The sequence below is a fragment of the Macadamia integrifolia genome, chromosome 8 (genome assembly GCF_013358625.1).
Source record: "Macadamia integrifolia cultivar HAES 741 chromosome 8, SCU_Mint_v3, whole genome shotgun sequence".
Classification (NCBI taxonomy): domain Eukaryota; kingdom Viridiplantae; phylum Streptophyta; class Magnoliopsida; order Proteales; family Proteaceae; genus Macadamia; species Macadamia integrifolia.
The window spans coordinates 9,230,475-9,250,306 of NC_056564.1; the positions used below are offsets into that span (position 1 = coordinate 9,230,475).

The 19,832-nt window shown below is 39.7% G+C and overlaps 1 protein-coding gene across 1 annotated transcript; it reads left to right on the plus strand.

Annotated features, from left to right (window-relative positions):
• Nucleotides 1-40: 40 nt before the first annotated feature.
• On the plus strand, nucleotides 41-17,832 carry LOC122087321 (mitochondrial uncoupling protein 1). The gene is made up of 9 exons (XM_042656402.1): nucleotides 41-484; nucleotides 1,715-1,930; nucleotides 2,029-2,107; nucleotides 2,249-2,382; nucleotides 2,464-2,562; nucleotides 2,646-2,750; nucleotides 5,019-5,093; nucleotides 17,134-17,220; nucleotides 17,567-17,832. The coding sequence occupies exons 1-9, from the start codon at nucleotides 170-172 to the stop codon at nucleotides 17,597-17,599; spliced, it is 1,143 nt and encodes a 380-aa protein (XP_042512336.1). The 5' UTR covers nucleotides 41-169; the 3' UTR covers nucleotides 17,600-17,832.
• Nucleotides 17,833-19,832: the final 2,000 nt, after the last annotated feature.

Consider the following 19,832-nt stretch of genomic DNA (forward strand, 5'->3'; position numbering starts at 1 on the left):
CAACTTGATTCTCTATTTATTTTTTCTTCCTTAGCTGAGATCTATTTTCTCCATTTCTAACGATCCAAACAGGGTTTTAAATCAATAGTTTCTATCTTGGATCTTGTTTCATGGAGATGGTCATAGTTCCGCTTAGTGGAACTGGCGACGACGAATACGAATAAATGAGATGGTGACGAGGAACAGCAGAACGGAAAGTCCCAATTGGGCAAATTTGCAACGCTCATTGTCACTTCTTCCGAGATTCTCGTCATCTAAGGCGAAAGCTGTTTCTTTCCTTTTTGTGTTCTCTCTTCTCATCTACTATTATTCATTGCTTTCATATACTAGTAAGACCCTTGTCTCAGCCTTTCTTCACCTCATTGGATTGCTGTTTTCCGGCTTTCGTCTGCGATCAACAATGGCTGATCACAGTAAGACGAAGACTGAGATTTCGCTTGTTGGAACATTCGCTAGTAGTGCTTTCGCTGCATGCTTTGCTGAGGTATTGATGATCTCCACTTACGTCTCTTAGATTGATGATTTGCAGTCAAAATGTTTTTTCCCCCTTTCCCTTTTCATGATCCATGATTTTCGAGCAATATAATTTTGCTTTTTTTTTTTTTTGGCTTATTTGATATAATTTCCGACTTATATATCTTCCCATCCACCAAAAAATTGTAGAAGAAGAGTTATCGGTGAATGGGCGTGAAATCTACTAGTAGTGGCGTTGTTTCATCATTTGCGTGCATTTTTAGCTTCTTGATCTTTTCATCGGATAGCTCCTACATGGTGTTGCGAAATTAGGCTGATTCAGACTCTGTTCCTCGATGCAAATCAGTATTTCAGATCAGTGTTAGGTTATAGTAATGGGAAAAATGCGGTACTGCCAAGTTGAAGAACTAGCCGTGAAAGCTGCTGCAAGTTCTATTTATTTTATTTTAGTGTTTTAGTGATTTTTTATAACCCATGGGCTGTTGAATTTGAATCCGTACTGATTACTAGTTGTATCGGCATAAAGGAGTTAAAACTCAGATTTGGGTCGAGTAGGTCCCTGCCGAATCTTGTCCCAAAAACCCTAGAATTGACCCCTCAGATCTGAAACCCCAGCGATCAAGGCCCAAAACCCTAGAATCGGCCGCTCCGAAATGTTGAGAATCGGATCGGTCTCAGCCTATTCTGATCCAAATTGGCCAATTCGTCTGATCTGATTCTGATTTTTGAAACAGTGATCAGCATAAGTTTTGCAGCAGTCGAATGCTCTTTAACGTAGGATGACTGCTTATGTTTAAGTCACGGGACGGGAAGGAGGTTCCCTATTTGTTTTGGTTAGGTCATGAGGATGGGAAGCAGGGACTCTCCATATATCAGCTGTTCACTTGACTTTTATCCAGGCCCAAGGGATTTTAGCAAGGTCATTCTATGGTTTCTCAAGCTAAGATGGGGCTTGCATGTCCATGTGGTACTACTCGTGTGTGCATGTCCATGCCGTACTGACTTTTTCGTTATTCAATTGATTTTAATGTGAACACCATTGAAAAGAAAATTAATCGAGCCCCCTTTTGCTCAAGCCATATTTTGTCCTATTTTCAATAGATAGAAAAAAGCTAGGCATAATGCATATAGTTTTATTTTCAGCCACAATCATACTATGGGGGTCATAAATAAAATAAACTTTCCTATAGCCTAGTGTTTATCTAGTTCATCATCTCTAAAGCACATGGATTTCATGCAGCTTTGTACCATTCCTTTGGACACTGCTAAAGTAAGGCTTCAGCTCCAAAAGAAAGCTACAGGGGATGGTGTGGCTCTTCCTAAATACAGGGGCATGTTAGGTACTGTCACAACTATTGCTAGGGAAGAAGGTCTCACAGCCCTCTGGAAAGGCATTGTACCAGGACTACATCGTCAATGCCTCTTTGGAGGTTTAAGGATTGGGTTGTATGAACCAGTAAGTAATGATTTTTTTTTTTAATCCAATGAATGTATATTATATCTTGGTTTTCTTGGTGATTGCGTGATATTTATGCATAACTGCATGCTGCACAGGTTAAGTCCTTGTATGTTGGTAGTGATTTTGTTGGGGATGTTCCTCTAACCAAGAAGATTCTTGCTGGACTTACAACTGGTGAGTGGTGACTTTATCTCTTGTGGCTGTCACTTGATCATGTAACTTGCGTTATTCTATCATTTTGTCCCATCATTAAATGATCTCTCTCCTCTCCATTTACGTTTTGGTATGCTAAGCAAATATTTATAATATGTCCAGGTGCTCTAGCAATTACAGTGGCCAATCCAACTGATCTTGTAAAAGTTCGACTTCAAGCTGAGGGAAAATTGCCACCTGGTGTGCCAAGACGTTATTCTGGAGCATTGAATGCATATTCTACTATAGTCAAACAAGTAACAGTTTCTTGCATGAGTCTCTCTGCTTTTTGTAATGATGTAGTTGTTCCATTGTACTAAATTTGATCTGACATTTAGGAAGGGGTGGGGGCGTTGTGGACTGGGCTTGGGCCTAACGTAGCTCGTAATGCTATCATAAATGCTGCTGAACTAGCCAGTTACGATCAAGTGAAACAGGTAATATTTGGATCTTATTGATGGTTGTTTCTTGTTCTCTAACATTTACTTTTTCTAACTGATCTTTGTTTCCCCCAATGCAGACAATTTTGAAGATCCCAGGATTCACAGATAATGTTTTTACTCATATTCTATCTGGTTTGGGGGCAGGATTTTTTGCTGTCTGTATTGGCTCCCCAGTTGACGTGGTAAGTCATCTTTGATCATCTTCTTGTTCCATAGTTTATGAAGTTTAATAGTGTTGGGTGATCTGTTTTTCTTGAAATTCATTTGACAAAAATATTTATCTTAACTTGGGTTAGACCATTTGATGTTGTCTTTTAAATGAAAGCTCCTGATGCAGGCGTGCTTCCATGGATTGACCCGAATCTGTTTGGGAACTTAGATTATGAACCTGGTCCAAATTTGGGTCTTTGGTCTAGTTGATTATTAGTAGTTCATTTATTTACTTATTTAGATTTATCTTGCAATCTTTCAGTTAGGCTAGAGCTTCATTCCATTTTTAATTTTAGAGTTTGATTCCACTTAGGTTGGGTTAGATAATTAGGAGATTTTATTTCTATATCAGTTTTAGACTTCAATTCGGAAGCTTTTTATTTCGTTTTTATAAATATGCTTGTAACCCAATTCATTGGGGCAGATTGAATAGAATGGAATAGTTGAGTTGTGGTTTGAGAACCTGTGTGGCTTTGGAATTGTGCGAGCTTCCTCCTCCCCTCCCCTTCTTCTTGTGTGATCCCTCTCCCTCTGCTTCTTCTTCTTTATTTTCTTCCCTGTTTCTGCGAGCATCGTAGTCCAGTAAGAGAGGCATGGATCCCTCTCGATTCTTCATCGTACCATCTCAATTCTAGGACCTGAATCAGTACCAATAGGGCGACCCTGCTTGCCAAATCTGAGACCCAACCGTCTTCTTGACTGGAACTTCTAACTCAACTTCAGTTCTGGTTTCATGTCTGTCACCAAGAACAATTGCAGAAAATTAAACTCTCTTTTTCATGAGCTGTTGGGTGTGCTTGGATGATTTTAAGAGGCCCGAGTGTTACAAAGACTTACCTGAAGTCTCAGGTTGAAAGAAACTCAACCGACTGAGATTCTACATTCCTACTTTCGAACCGGGTCTGTTCTGTGAGATTTCCGCCTCTTGCTCGATATAGAAGACGGTGGTCTTTTTCCCCTCAATTTGTTGCTTTGTTTATTTCCCATTTTGCTTTAATACCCCCTCCCATCTTCCTTTATTCCCTTATGTCCCTTGTCTTAACTTTGGTTCCGAGATAGGACTCTATCCTTAATTTATATTCCCTTTATATCCATTTTAGTGTTTCCCAACTTACCTTTAAGATTCTGTTTAAATTACCAAAGTGCCATCCCCATGTATTACAAAATTGTCATTGTTTTCCTACTATTGACTATTGTGCATCTGGGTAGGCCCATTAGCAAACTGACCCTGGTTTTCGAAATCTGGATCTGCAATTCCGCATCAGCTCCCCTTCTCTGCCATTCCTTATTTGTTTGACGGTCAAACTGAATTACTTTATAAATAACAGTTACAAATTGTTCCCCTCAAAAAAAAAAAAAAGGTTGCAGACTTTGATTGATTATATTATTTGAAAAACATTTTAATAAAATGTTTTAAGAAGGAGGGTCTCATTACTTCATCTGCAACGAGTTTTTTCCCCCTTGTTGGTACTTATTTCACTGGTGAAACTGAGAACTTGCGAAATATGGAAAAAAAAAAATATATATATATATATATATTTTTTGGTGGGGTGTGTCTGTTTTGGTCTTATGGTTAATTGAACCAGTTCTAAAGTAGGTGTCTTTTATTTTCGTCCTGAAATTACCAGCTTGTAACCGTGAAAGACAGATTGAAACCAAATTCAATCAACATGGGTTAACCTCCATATACTCTTATCACTTGCCAAAGGGACTAATAATGTAACTGGCCACCATCAAAGATGATGCTTGTCCTACTGATTGCCAAGTTAAATGTTGGCTGTTGATGCGGGATGGGGTCAATAGACCCAAATTAAGACTTATTTTGTGGATCACCTTTTTTGGGAGTTTGATCGGAGGATTAATTCATCACAGTGTCTATTAGTTCTTTTCTTACAGACAGGCTTGCCATCCTTCTGTTTTTCATTTTTGTAAGTGGTTCTTTCGGCTAAAGCTAGTTCGGTAGGCGCTAGAAAGAATCCAAGAGTTTTCGCCTTTTTCCGTAAGCCTAAAGTCAAGTCTTGCTCTTGGTCTGCTGAGAGAATCTTCCCTCTTGTGTTTTCAAATATTCTTTTTTAATGTGATGAACTCTTTTTGGCTTGAGATGTGGTTCTTGTTTTAGTTTGGATTATTTGGTTTCCCTTCTGTGGTAGTCAAGCAGTTACATAGCTTGTTTACTTTCTTCTCCCATTATGAAAGAAGTTATAAGACAATACTCATTATTTTTGTTGGTTTTATTGCAGGTGAAGTCAAGAATGATGGGAGATCCAACCTACAAAAGTACAATTGACTGTTTCGTTAAGACTTTGAAAAACGATGTATGTTCATTTTCCCTACCTGTCTTCCTTTAAGCATGTTTCGAGATAAATTACCATTTGAAATGATTATCCTCTAACATCAGTTTTAGTGCATGAACAACTGAAAAAATACAATTGTTATCATCCAATTTATGACTGGAGAATTTAATCGTTAGAAATCTCATATTTGTTACTTTACATTTTACGTAGAAAAAAGGAAAGCATATTTTTCTATTTTTAGTAATTGTACGGGGCGCATAGATTGTGTCTCATATAAAGTGTTGACTGCTCGATCCACCTGTTTGTGGTGGATCCTTGTAATGTAGAGTCAAGTCACAAGGGACTTAACCTCAGGCAGGATCACAGAACAACAATAGTTGGACTGATTACAGGATATGTAAAATCCAGCAAAATATAATGAAACAGCTCCCCAATAGTCAGATACAACAAGATTTAGAAATTCCCCAACCCTTACAATAGATAACAATTCCTGAATACTAGATATGGAAAATATAATATCAGGCTTGATGCTAGCCTTCAAATGTTAGTAACAATCCCCAAACAAAGCTAGACTAACATAAGCTATAGGGAAAGCAACAGAAAGGAAGATAAGTTGTGGATAGGAGAGGATGGGGATGGAAGGGATAGGGGTGGCTCTCTCAGCCGGGGTCTCTCACCCTCAGCTCTCTCAGCTGATCTCTCAGTCTCTCTCAGACAGCAGGTTTGCAAGCAAACACCTCAAGGGTTTTCATTCATTTCCAGTTTGTCTTACAAGCTTACAATTGAGGGTATTTATAGGCTAATTGTAGATAAGCTAAGCCTCCCATATTGACTTTAGTAGAGACTTTGGAGGCTGATTGGGAGGACTTTTGAGGTGCTGGTTGGTGAAGACTTTGGGGCTCTACAAGCTGTCCACAACTGTCCTCCCAAGAGGTGGACTGCTTGGGCCAGCATTAGCCAGGCTTGGCTTGTTTGGGGTGGTTGGGTTGGTCATTTTCTTGCTATATTTTAAGCCAGTGAATTTATCTGCATCAGCTCCCCCTCTTAAAATCATTAATCTCCGATGAATGGAGGAATGACATATAATGCTCATACAGATCCGGATCAAGACGCTTGAAGTCGTTGGCGTGGATCCACGTGCTGTCCTTGATAGGTTGGCCCTTCCATTTGACAAGGAACGAGTAGTAACCCTTACCAGCTCGCATAGTAGTAAACTTGTTGTCCAACACATCTTCAATTTTATCGTCAGTAGGGGTTATGAACTGAGGGAGCCGTAATGTGTGCTCAATATCACCCTCATCAATATGATGACCCACATAAAGTGTGAGGTCAGCCACATTAAAAACATTGTTTATTTTCATATCCAATGGCAACTCCAACATATAAGCATTTGGACCAATACGCTTCAGTACTTTGTATGGTCCCATTTTCCAAGAGTGTAATTTGTGGTTGGTACCTAGAGGAAATCGTTCAGGAGTGATTCGGACCATTACCATATCACCCGGTTAATATTCCACGTTACGGCGGGGTTGATTGGCAATATCTTGATAGCCTTCATTGCTAATAGCAATACGGCGCCAAACATCTGTGTTTACCTCTATAATGTGCCTCAAGAACTCATCTGCCTAATGCTAACTCGTGTATGAGGGGGTAGTGGTACCAAATCCACGTGTCTTCGAGGTTGAAGACCGAGCACTATCTCAAAAGGCGTACGTCCGGTAGTATGGTTGACAGAGCTATTGTACGCAAAATCGGCAATATCAAGCACTGAGGACCATGTCTTTTCATGATCACGAACAAGACATCAAAGAAGATTACTGAGGCTTCGATTCACCACTTCCGTCTGATCGTCTGTCTGTGGATGGAAGGCTGTAGAGAATTTTAACTTCGTGTTCATCTTCATCGATAGAGTCTTCTAGAAGTAGCTAACAAACTCCACATCACGATCAAAGACTATGGATTCGGGCAGCCCATGGACACGTACGACCTCTTTGAAAAAAATCTTGGCAATGTGGCTTGCATTAAATGTCTTTCGACAAGGTATAAAGTGAGCCATCTTTGAAAACCTGTCCACCTCCACAAATATGGAGTCGTGTATCTCACGTGTTGGTGGTAAGCCGAGGACAATGTCCATGCTAATATGCAGCCAAGGTGCATGTGGTATGGGTAATGGTGTGTAGAGACCCGTATTTTTCTTATCTGCTTTGGCAAGTTGACATACGCGGCACCTTTGGATCACGTGCTGAATGTCCTTCTGTAGACGTGGCCAATAGTACAAATCAGCAACTAGAGATTGCGTCTTATCTTTTCCAAAGTGTCCTCCCATCCCTCCTCCATGTAGTTCTCGTACTAGGAATTGCCTCATGGATGTACCAGGGATGCACAGACGCGTTCCCCCGGAAAAGATATCCATCTTCCAATGAGCATTTTGCATTACTACTACCTTGCTGTAAATTTTCAAAGATTTTAGAAAAATCAGCATCAAGTAAATACTCATCTTTTATGTGTGCAAGGCCGCTGCTGTAGGCAGCAAAAGTGTTCATCAACAGTACTTTTCTGCTCGATGCATTGGCTACTTGGTTCTCTTTTTCAGCTTTGTACTTTAAGGAAAAAATAAACTCTTGGAGGTAGGCAATCCATGTAGCATGGCAATTGCTAATAGACCTTTGAGAGTATAGGTACTTGAGGGCTTTATGGTCCGAATAAAGGATAAACTCCTTGCCGATGAGGTAGTGCCTCCAATGCTTCAAGATTTGTATCACAGCGTAAAGTTCCAAGTCATAGGTGGAATACCTTCTTTTGGCATCATTAAGCTTTTCACTGTAAAAGGCAATAGGGTGTCCTGCTTGCATCAACACTCCACCGATCCCCACATGGGATGTGTCGGTGGCCACCTCAAATATGAGATCAAAATTGGGGAGGCGAAGTACGGGTGCTTCCGTCATCTTCCTTTTAATCAAATTGAAAGCCTTAGTGGCAGCCGGTGTCCACTGGAAAGTATTCTTGCCCCCTTTCATGTACTCAATTATGGGTGCCATGCATAGTTTTTAAGGCGTTGTTAAGGCGTCGCCTTACTAGCACCTTGGCGCTGATGCGGTCTAGAGATGGTAAGGCAGTGCTCCGCCTTATGTGAAGTGGCGCCTTATGGGTTTTTTTTTTTTTATACATATTTTAAAATTACTTGATGAAGATTCCAAATATAGATTTTTTATCGGTAGGTGTATGGTTTTGTTAACACTTGAGATGTATGGGATTAGCTTTACTCCACCAAAAATAACCAAAACAAACAAAACAAAAACATGATTCACAAACAGGGTTTGGATTTTATCAAGGGTTTTAAGATAGGGCTTTAAGAAGGAATCAAGGAACAAGGAAGAACCACTGCTCCAGGCGACCATTTTGCTTTGGCAACGGTGAGCTTCATTCTTCTTTGACAGGAGTACAAATATAGTGGATGGCCTTAGGGCTTAGGCACTCATTTTGGCATCATAGAGGTAAGTATAATAAATACTTATATTTTTTATGTCTTCTTTCTTTATATTTATAATTTTGTTTCATAATTATGTATTTATATTATATGTTAATATGTTATTATGATCGATAATTGATGAAGATGAACTTAGTTTATTCACTTTATTGATTTGTTTTCTTGATGAATATCTTACATTGGTATGAATATGAACCTTTAATATTTATTTAACATATAAGTAATAGGATTCAACTAGGATTTGAGCCAAATAGATTGGTTTTATAAAAAAATTACACAGGAACGCTTTAGTCAATAAGGCGACGTTTTATGCCCGCCTTATCACTAAGGTGCTCCGAAAGACCCTCAAACACCTCTGTCGCCTTACCGCCTTAAAAACCATGGTGCCATGATTGTGCTGAAATTCCGAACGAATCGCCGGTAGAAACTGCGAACATCTGTCAGAGTTTGTGGTACTGGCCATTCTATGACGCTCCTTATCTTCTCTGGATCAGCTTTGACCCCTTGCGAAGATACGATAAAGCCAAGGAAGACCACCTTAGGGAACATGAATGGGCATTTCTTCAGGTTGATGTAGAGCTTTTCACCTCGTAGCACCCTCATTACACGCCTCAAATGATCAAGATGTTCATCTTGTGTATGGCTATATATCAAAATGTCATCAAAATAGACCACCAGAAACTTACCGACAAATGGTCGGAGTACTTGTGTCATCATCCTCATGAAAGTACTCGGGGCATTTCTAAGACCGAAAGGCATGACCTTCCATTCATACAATCCATCATTTGTTTTGAAAGCTGTCTTCCATTCATCACCAGGGCGGATGCGAATCTGATGATAACCACTCTTTAGGTTGATCTTGGAGAAGGTAGTGGCTCCGGACAACATGTCCAACATATCGTCAAGGCTTAGTATTGGAAATCTGTACTTGACAGTGATTTTGTTGATGGCTCTACTGTCAATGGACATCCTCCACGATCCATTCTTCTTTGAAGTCAATAAAGCTGGTACATCACATGGACTCATACTCTCGACAATAAATCCCTTTTGAAGTAGATCATCCACTTATCTCTTGAGCTCGGCATGCTCAGTAGGGCTGAGATGGTCAGTGGGTAGGTTTGGGAGTATAGTCCTGGGCACGAGATCAATAGCGTGCTGTATATCTCTCATCAGAGGTAGCTCATCGGGTAAATCGTCTGGCACTGGATCTGAAAAATCAGAGAGAATTTCCTTTATAGGTTTAGGAAAGTTAGTATCTTTTACAGGCACAATTTCTTTAGTCACTAGTGCTAAAAGAAGTTATGTTTCTTCACTTGTTGCTAGGAGTTCCCGATGTGGTAGAGCTAGTAGCTTTCTTTCTGATGGCTGCCTTTTGCTTGTAGTAGCACCATTTCGCCGTGTCTTTGCTTGGGGGAGTCTCCTTAGACTCTGGTGGTTTGGATACAAACTTCAGTATCTGTTGCCTCTTCACTTGAGCAGCTCTAAGCTTTGGTTTCATCAAGGGTACATTGAGTGGATTCAATATCAAGGGCTTCCCTTTGAAGTCAAAGAAGCACTGGTTCTTGGTACCTCCCACCAAGACATTGTTGTCATACATCCAAGGTTGCCCAAGCAATACGTCCGTCAACACCATTGGGATGACGTCACATCACACGTCCTCTTCATATCCTGAAATTTTCAGTGACACAGAACAATGTTGATTAACCTCTAGGGTATCATTATTAAGTAAAGATACCTTATAAGGTTGAGGGTGTGGTTCAGGCTTTAGTTGGCCATTAATGACGAACGCTTGAGATACCAAGTTCACACAACTCCCACTGTCCACGATCACTTGTGCCGTAGATGATCGGCTAGTCATTATGGTGTAGAATACACAATGGCGACGCCAATCTTCCCCTTTTGTTTCAGCGACTAGGATTCTTGTCATGACGTTCACTTTATGGTTATTTTAGATATAGTCATGATCTAGGGTGTCGTCCATGTCCTCGCCTTCAAGGGCGGCATTAAATGCCCAGTCATCATCCAATTGGGACTCACAAACAAGCATCTCCGGATTGGATTCAATAGCTGAAATTACTGAGTTGGCTTTACCACGTTGCAGGCAGAATTTAGCAAAATGGCCATGCTTGTTGCAATGGTAACACTTGTTGCCCTCCTTGTTAACCATAGGGGCCTTACCCTTATCTTGTGTAATTGGTGGAGCTTGGGTAGGGGGTAGTCCATTAGGCCTAGGCCTGTTAGGAGCAAAAGATCTCTTCACCTCAGTGGACTGATTATATCTTCTAGGAGCTGATTTGATCAAGTCCTCTGCATCTATAGACTTTTCAAAGCAATCATTTAAGGTCCGAAGATCGGTCACACCAATCTTGTCTTTGATGTCATGTCTTAAGCCCAATTTAAATCGGGACATAAGCAATCCTTCATCCTCATCATCCGCACCTGTAAGTGAGAGTAAGTCATTGAATCTATCAATATATTCTTCTATAGCCATGTTACCTTGCCTAAGGGTGTTGAGCTGGTCATAGAGACGTAGCCGATAGGCTGCAGGAAGATACCTCTCCTTAAGTAACACCTTCATCTCCTCCCAAGTGCATGGCTCTCTTCATCACCGGATGAGTCTATTCTCTTCGGATCTCCACCACTCCCTAGGTCCTCCAGTGAGCTTGGTGCTTGCGAGTTGCATCTTCCGTTCTTCAGTTAAACGGAACCACTTGAAGTAGTCATCAAGTGCATTCAGCCAATCTTGGAAAAAGATGGTGATGTAGATAAGTCACTTGGGCTTATTTTATTGCAAATAAACCTTGGGTTGTGTTATGTATGTGTTGGGCCTTTGATCCCATGGGTTTTCATTGAAATAGACCACTTTAATAGGCCTAAAATATGGGTAGAAGGTAGAAAAACGGGATTTTGTTCATTAGTTTAATTAGTTATTATTTAATTCAATAAAGGCCCATTAGGCCATTAGTTGGTTGTAAAGTCCTATATGGACTATTAGTTAGTTAGTCCTACTCCATGTTGGAGTCATAAAGTCAAGTCCTAGTCCTATTTTGAATTCCTAGTTGTAGCAGGAGTGTCTAGTCCTATTGGGAAACTAGCTCCTAGTTGTAGCAGGAGTGTCTAGTCCTATTGGAAAACTAGCTCCTAGTATTAGTATGATTGTAAACTTCCCCTCCATAAATAGAGAGGCATATGTACCATTATTGGACAGATTTGAATGAAAGAAAGTTTGCATTTATGAAAGAAAGTTTGCAACTAAATACTTAGAGTAGCTGAGATAGCTGTGGTGAGAAGCCCAGGCTGAGATAACCACTTCCTTTATTCTCTTTCACCCTTCTCAACCCCCCATCTATTTTATTCTTCTTTTTTATTTTATTTGCCGTAACATTCAAGAGGTATAGTTCAAATTTTGATAAAAGTCTCCAAAAATCAGAACCTATCAGCAATCCTAGTGGGGGAATAGGAGAGAGATCGATCTCCTCTCTTTCTCTCTTCTGCACTCTGTTTTGCCAGGTCTTCAATCAGGGTATTCCAGGCCTCATAAGGGTCCCACGATCCTTACCTAGTCACTAATGAACATTCAGCTGCTGTTTTTTGAAGGTTCTTCTCAGTTTTCTCTTCTAGGTCAGAAAATCAAGAAAGCTTGTAACTTCACAACCAGCCGTCAGAATCCTCTCAACTTTGGGGGTTTTTGTACCCTCCCTAGGGACTATCTACACCCAAGAGTGCAACTCAATCTGACTCCTACAGCCCTGGCCGCACCTCTCTCTCTCCAGCTCTATAACAGATCTTTCTCTCTCCTATCGGGTTAGGTTTTGGGCTGGTTTTGCTCCTATATGGGTATTGTATCCTTAGGGATTTATTTGATGGTATTATTTCTTTGTTTCTTACTCCTATTTGTATTGTTTGGGGTTATAAACTGCGGAGTTAGTTACTTGTAATCTACTCCTGCATTAAGTAGTATCAGAGCTACGGTTGAAGAAAGCTCCAAACCATCTATCAGAGCCTAACTGAAGATGGTGCCATCAGTTCGTTATTTCGCTGGACAAAGGGATTCATTCTACATCCTTGATTGGTTAGATTCTCTGGAGAAATATTTTGATTATTATAACTTGACAGAAACAGAAAAGCTTCAAGTTGTTTGTTTCCGGTTGATTGGTCATGCTAGAGATTGGTGGAGAGTCCATGAAAAGCGACTCCGCGTTCGAGGACATGAGCCTAGGACTTGGGAAGAGATGAAGTACGAGTTAGTGACACAATACCTCACTGTATATTTTCAAAGAATGCTCTTCCCTCCACAGGATTTCCATCATAATACATCCACTGTTGCCCAATCTAATGATCAACCACGTTATTTTCATGGGGAATTCCTTGAATAGATGCGTGGATTAGATATGTACTTTGACAACTACAACTTAACAGAGACACAAAAACGCCAATATACACGTTCCCAGATGAGTGATTGTGTTCGAATGCAATGGAGAGTCCGTGAAAGGCAACTTCAAGCTCAAGAATGTAAACCTAGAACGTGGGATGAGATGCAGTATGAGTTGGCAGGCATGTACCTATCTGAGCATGAACGAAGCAGGTACTTCCTTCCACCAGATGTCCAAAAGCCACCCACAATTAACAAGAGCATGAAGGAATTATCAGTGTCTATTGCAAAGGAGCAACAAGAGAAGACACCTCTGACCAGTGAACTAGAGTCAAAAGTTGAGGTTAGTGTTAAAAATTTTTCAGCCATTCCTATTGTTAAGGAAGAACTAGTCATTGATGTTCCCATCAACGAGACTCAGGTGGAAGAAGTCGAAAGCAACAAGGTTGCCACATTGAACAATGAGGTTGAGACTGAGGAACTTGACACTACAACAACTCTGATAATTGTGAACAACCAAGAAGAAGATCCTAAGGGGTTCAAGAATGAAGTTGTGTTTGAACCATCAACGGAACCAATTGAGAACCACCAGGTAGATGAACTAAAAGAGCTTTATGTTGCATTGAAGTTAGAAGAGATCAAAGGTGCATATGTAGACGACCCTATGGATACATCCAAAGATCTTGAAGTTGAGCATGTGGAGTTTGTCATCCCATTAAAGTATCTTGAAGATCGAGTTCCTCACATTCTAGACTACATCTTTATCATCAAAGAGCTACCTGAATTTTTCTATGGCTTGAAGAGGGACGTGCACCATGATATAATCACCCTCATACTCTACAAAATTCGAGGACGAATTTTTTCTAAGAGAGGGCGAGTTGATGTAGATAAGTCATTTGGGCTTATTTTATTGCAAATAAGCCTTGGGTTGTGTTATGTATGTGTTGGGCCTTTGATCCCATGAGTTTTCTTTGAAATGGACGACTTTAATAGACCTAAAATATGGGTAGAATGTAGGAAAACGGGATTTTGTTCATTAGTTTAATTAGTTTAATTAGTTGTTATTTAATTCAATACAGGCCCATTAGACCATTAGTTGGTTGTAAAGTTCTATATGGACTATTAGTTAGTTAGTCCTACTCCATGTTGGAGTCATAAAGTCAAGTCTTAGTCCTATTTTGAATCCTAGTTGTAGTAGGAGTGTCTAGTCCTATTGGGAAACTAGTTCCTAGTATTAGTATGATTGTAAACTTCCCCTCTATAAATAGAGAGGCATATGTACCATTATTGGACAGATTTGAATGAAAGAAAGTTTGCATTTATGAAAAAAAGTTTGCAACTAAATACTTAGAGCAGCTGAGATAGCTATGGGGGAGAAGCCCAGGCTGAGATAGCAACTTCCTTTATTCTCTTTCACTCTTCTTAACCGCCCATCTGTTTTATTCTTCTTTTTTATTTTATTTGCTGTAACATTCAAGAGGTATAGTTCAGATTTTGATAAAAGTCTCCAAAAATCAGAACCTATCAGCAATCCTAGTGGGAATAGGAGAGAGATCGATCTCCTCTCTTTCTCTCTTCTGTACTTTGTTCAGCCGGGTCTTCAATCAAGGTATTCTAGGCCTCATAAGGGTCCCACGATCCTTACTTAGTCACTGTTGGAAGCATTCAATTGCTGTTTTTGAAGGTTCTTCTCAGTTTTCTCTCCTAGGTCAGAAAATCAAGAAAGCTTGTAACTTCACAACCAGCCGTCAGAATCCTCTCAACTTTGGGGGTTTTTGTACCCTCCCTAGGGACTATCTACGCCCAAGAGTGCAACTCAATCTGACTCCTACAGCCCTGGCCGCACCTCTCTCTCTCCAGCTCTATAACAGATCTTTCTCTCTCCTATCGGGTTAGGTTTTGGGCTGGTTTTGCTCCTATATGGGTATTGTATCCTTAGTGATTTATTTGATGGTATTATTTATTTGTTTCTTACTCCTATTTGTATTGTTTGGGGTTATAAACTGCGGAGTTAGTTACTTGTAATCTACTCCTGCATTAGATGGGATCATGCTTCCCATTGTACTCCTTCAATTCCAACTTTACCTTGTGTATATCATCATAGTGTGGCTGGTTTCTTTCATTCTCATCTATTTCTTCATCCACATGATGTGTACGTGCTGGAACATTCCTTCGGGCTGGAGGTAAAACTCGGCGAGGATTATTAGGGGCAAACCCCATAGTTGGCTGGGCTATAGATTGAGCAGCAGTAGCCTCTTGTATCATCTCAATCCTGTCCATCCTCTCAGAAATCTGCCGAATGGCCTTCATCACATCCTCCATAGTAATTTGATTGGAGCTTTCGTCATCCATAGCTCTAATACCAAGTTAATGTAGAGTCAAGTCACAAGGGACTTAATCCCAGACAGGATCACAGAACAACAATAGTAGGACTGATTACAGGATATGTAAAATCCAGCAAAATATAATGAAATAGCTCCCCAGTATTCAGATACAACAAGATTTAGAAATTCCCCATGATAGACCCTTACAATAGATAACAATTCCTGAATACTAGATATGGAAAATATAAAATCAGGCTTGATGCTAGCCTTCAAATGTTAGTAACAATCCCCAAACAAAGCTAGACTAACATAAGCTATAGGGAAAACAACAAAAAAAAAAAAGATAAGTTGTGGATAGGAGAGGATGGGGATGGAGGGGATAGGGGTGGCTCTCTCAGCCTGGGTCTCTCACCCTCAGCTCTCTCTTCTGATCTCTCAGTCTCTCTCAGACAACAGATTTGCAAGCAAACACCTCAAGGGTTTTCATTCATTTCCAGTTTGTCTTACAAGCTTACAATTGAGGGTATTTATAGGCTAATTGTAGATAAGCTAAGCCTCCCTTATTGACTTTAGTAGAGACTTTGGAGGCTGATTGGGAGGACTTTTGAGGTGCTGGTTGGTGAAGACTTTGGGGCTCTACAAGCTGTCCACAACTGTCCTCCCAAGAGGTGGACTGCTTGGGCCAGCATTAGCCAGGCTTGGCTTGTTTGGGGTGGCTGGGTTGGTCCTTTTCTTGCTATAGTTTAAGCCAGTGAATTTATCTGCATCACCTTGTGATCCCATATTGAGTGACCAATATCCCACATGAAATGACTCGACTCTTGAAATAGATACTTGTACTACTTCTGGTTCAACTGATGAACATATAAATATATAAAATCTGGGACAAAGTGAAGCCAAATGATTGCATTGTTCTTTGTGAACATTTGTTTGTTTGTACTTGAAATGAAATTAAGTCATTTGAAATGGATGTAAGATTTGAAGTTCGGACTTGTACATCTTCTCGTACCTTATTATGTATCCGCATGTATTTACATAGCTCTGGATTGCATTGATTGTTTTCCCTACTTTTTTTGGTAAAGGCTTACCTTATTGTACATATATTTTGCTTGTGGAGGTTGGCCTTTCCTAATATTTATGAGCTCTTGGTACTCCATAGTCCATACTAGTAAACCAGGTAATGGAAGGTTTGTTTTGGGTGGCTGGGAGGTTCACCATCCCTATATCACCTTTCATCTAAAGAATCCATGCAATCTGATGTTAATACATTTTGTTGACTCTCTCCAAAATAGTTTGGTTTTAGTAGGGACTGAGATTGTAAAAAAGAACCACTTTTTGATGTTTTCATTGAAATCGGTGTTCATGTAAGAAAATACAGAGATCTTGACTGATCCAGACCAAAATTTAATTCCCTCTAAGCATCCGTACGCATGATATGGGTTTGTTTCTGAGTATTCAACCTTGTTCCCTATTATTTTTATGGGTTGGGATGGCATTAAAATGCTTTCATCTGTTTAAGGTGGATTAAGAAAATCATGCTTGAATCATGGTTCGAAATTTCAGTTTTGACTGGGGGTAAACAAAATGACTCAAAATTTCCAAAATTTACTAAAATATATTGGTTTCAGCAGGGGTCAAAATTCCACCAAAATCTGAAATTTTAACCTTGGTTTGAATAACATTCCATTATTCTCTACCATTGCTGGCTCCAGTTGTGCCTTTTCGTTTGCATTTTTACTATAGTGCTGAGATGGGATCTAAGTTAATTGGAATTGGCTATAATTTTGATGTTGAGGGAAAATCTGCTATTAATTGTTTGAATATCTTTAGCTGCATTTAAGCAAGAAAGGAAACAACTGATGTCATATTATGTTTCAGGGGCCTTTGGCTTTTTACAAGGGTTTCATCCCAAATTTTGGTCGTCTAGGATCTTGGAACGTGATCATGTTTCTGACATTGGAGCAGGTATAAATTTTGAAACTTGGCTTTTACATTTCATCTCTCTCTCTCTCTCTCTCTCTCTCTCTCTCTCAGTTGCAATTTGATGCGATCTATAATAAAACAGATTAACAAATTTCATGACAGGGTAAGAGTAACCTGACCATACGCTAGATTTAAGGTTATTCTAAATCCGCAGATGCACCACCGCTTTGCTTCCCACCTTTCAAAGAGTTAACCTTTCTCTAATTTGGCAGAGGCATCACCTTTTTCTTTTATCCTCTTGCTTTGAACAAATAATGGCATTGTTCAAATTGTTTGCCTGTGTGTTTTGAATCCATCTTGCTGATTTTCTGTTTAATCTCCTTGACAGGCCAAGAAATTCTTTAGAAGGGAAGTAGATTGATGGGCTAGAAGAACAATATATAACCAATTATTGGGGATTGTCTGGGCATTCATTGAACTTGCCTGGAGTGAAATAATGTTACCCCTGCTATTGTGCTCATTTTTTCCATGGATAAAGTTTAAAATGTTACAAACTCCATTAATTGCAAGCATAATCCCATTTCGGTTTTCCCTTATGTGGGAATACTGAAGAACAAGTAGCATAATTTGAGGCTGTGTTTCAACATTTTCAAAGCTTTCCTTGCCATTCTTTTTCTACCTATATATGAGTTGCACCTTGTTCGAAAGTCACTCAAAATGAAGTAGTTTCATTTGGTTTTGGTTTTGTTCAGATTTTGCGTGTTTCAAACATGCAATAGCAGAAGTCATGTTCAAAATCTTAGAAGATACAGTCCTTACTCCTTACTGGATTTTGAGACGTTTACCCTCTGTACGTAATTAGGATGGGCGTACACTGAATCATTCGCAAATTGATAAGAATGCTTTATGGTCCTTGTGGAGTAGTAATGACCTTCGTTGTTAGAAATGGATAGAGGTTGAATTGGGAAAACCTCAGGTCCAGTTCTGAGTTTTTCTGGTTTTGAGGATACAATTTGGCTAAACCGGGGAGAAACTGTAAGCAGAAAATAAGTGGTGTTTTGGCTCCCTTTGGTTCGGCTTCTGATTTGGTCTAATATTACAAGCTATAAGCATGAAACAGCAGGCAGGGAGAACTGAATGATTGGTGCAACCATTTGATGAGTAGAACTTGGTTCTTTTGTTATAGGTTGATGCGTGCCCAATTACAATATTGAGAGAGTTGGTTATTCAATTAGATCCGCATGAAATATCATCTTGTGAAGGAATGCTATTTTAACCTAAATATTTGAAAATTTTAATATTTTAATTTTGGGCTAAAGAAAAGATGGAATATTCAGCTTTGAAATTTGGATTTTCCCTAAAAATTGCTAAAAAAATAATTATTTGGACTTCTCTTAACCTTGAATGAAGAGATTTTCTGCTTTTATTGTGGTTGGATGGGACTTGTAAGGGTGGTGGTGGACTTCAAACAATGGGGGGAGGAAGAGTGGAGGGGCCAAGAGGTGAGGAGAAAAAAAAGAGTATCCAAAGGTGAAATATAACTTCTCCTAGAAAGATGAAAGAACAAAGTACCGCAAATTCCAAAGGGAAGAGTAACTCGGATAAGTATTCCGAAGAGTCAGTAGAAGCAACTGCAGATGGGTTTGGGAACATTGAAAAATCGAAAAATATGGCTTGTCTTGATTCAAGACCAATCCTTGCACGTGAAAAAGCTTCTGATGTTTCTAAGGTCACAGGTTTAGAGGCGATGAAGGGATGAGTATGAATTCCAAAAAAATGGGTTTAATCCGAGAATGGAGTTGTTGGGTGGAGGAGTCAAAAGGTTAAAGTGAGTTTGAATAACCCTATAATGTACACACGTCCCATTCGTAGAGTGAAAGATGAATTGGAGACGAGCCAAATTCTAATCTTCTTCACTCTCTCTCTCACACAGAGAGAGAGAGAGAGAGAGAGAGAGTTCTAACTTTATTTATGAAGAAAATTTCGTTGGTGATGGAGCCTGAGGGGGCATTGGAGTTTTGCTTTATAACTGCCTCCCTATTGATTGGATTTATCGAAACCTAGATAGACCACAAGATCGGTTTGATACCATCAAGAGCAGCATAGTGATCCTCTTTCACCCTTTCCTCGTATATGGGAGGAGCTTTGCTCACCAGCAGACCACCAAAATGAGACCTTAGAAGGCATTAACCTCTTTTTCCATATTGCAGTATACCTTTCCCATAAGTACGTAAAACAAGTCAGAATGATAAATTTCCATCGAATTATAAACATAAAAATAGTGTAACCAATTCAATACACAGATGCACTGACATAAAATTGTGAGAATGATCATCAAGAATAGCATAAAACCGTGACCACTTAAAACTCTGGTTGGTTTAGAGAGAATATACTTGTCAGATTGCAGGTCCAAGCACTATAGCACATCACATCTAATGACAAAATATATAGCAAGAGGGGAGGGGTGTCCCGACTAGCATGAGAAAGATGTTCAAATCCTAAATCACTTTGAACAGAGTTGTCAGAGAAGAGGATGTTACTATATTCCGAGCACCCTTTGTCTGGCGCAGGGGTCCTTCTGGACAGAAAACTCTCCCCGAAATAATATTGTAGACACGACAGTTTATTTATCCATTGGTGGCTCTTTTTCCTTT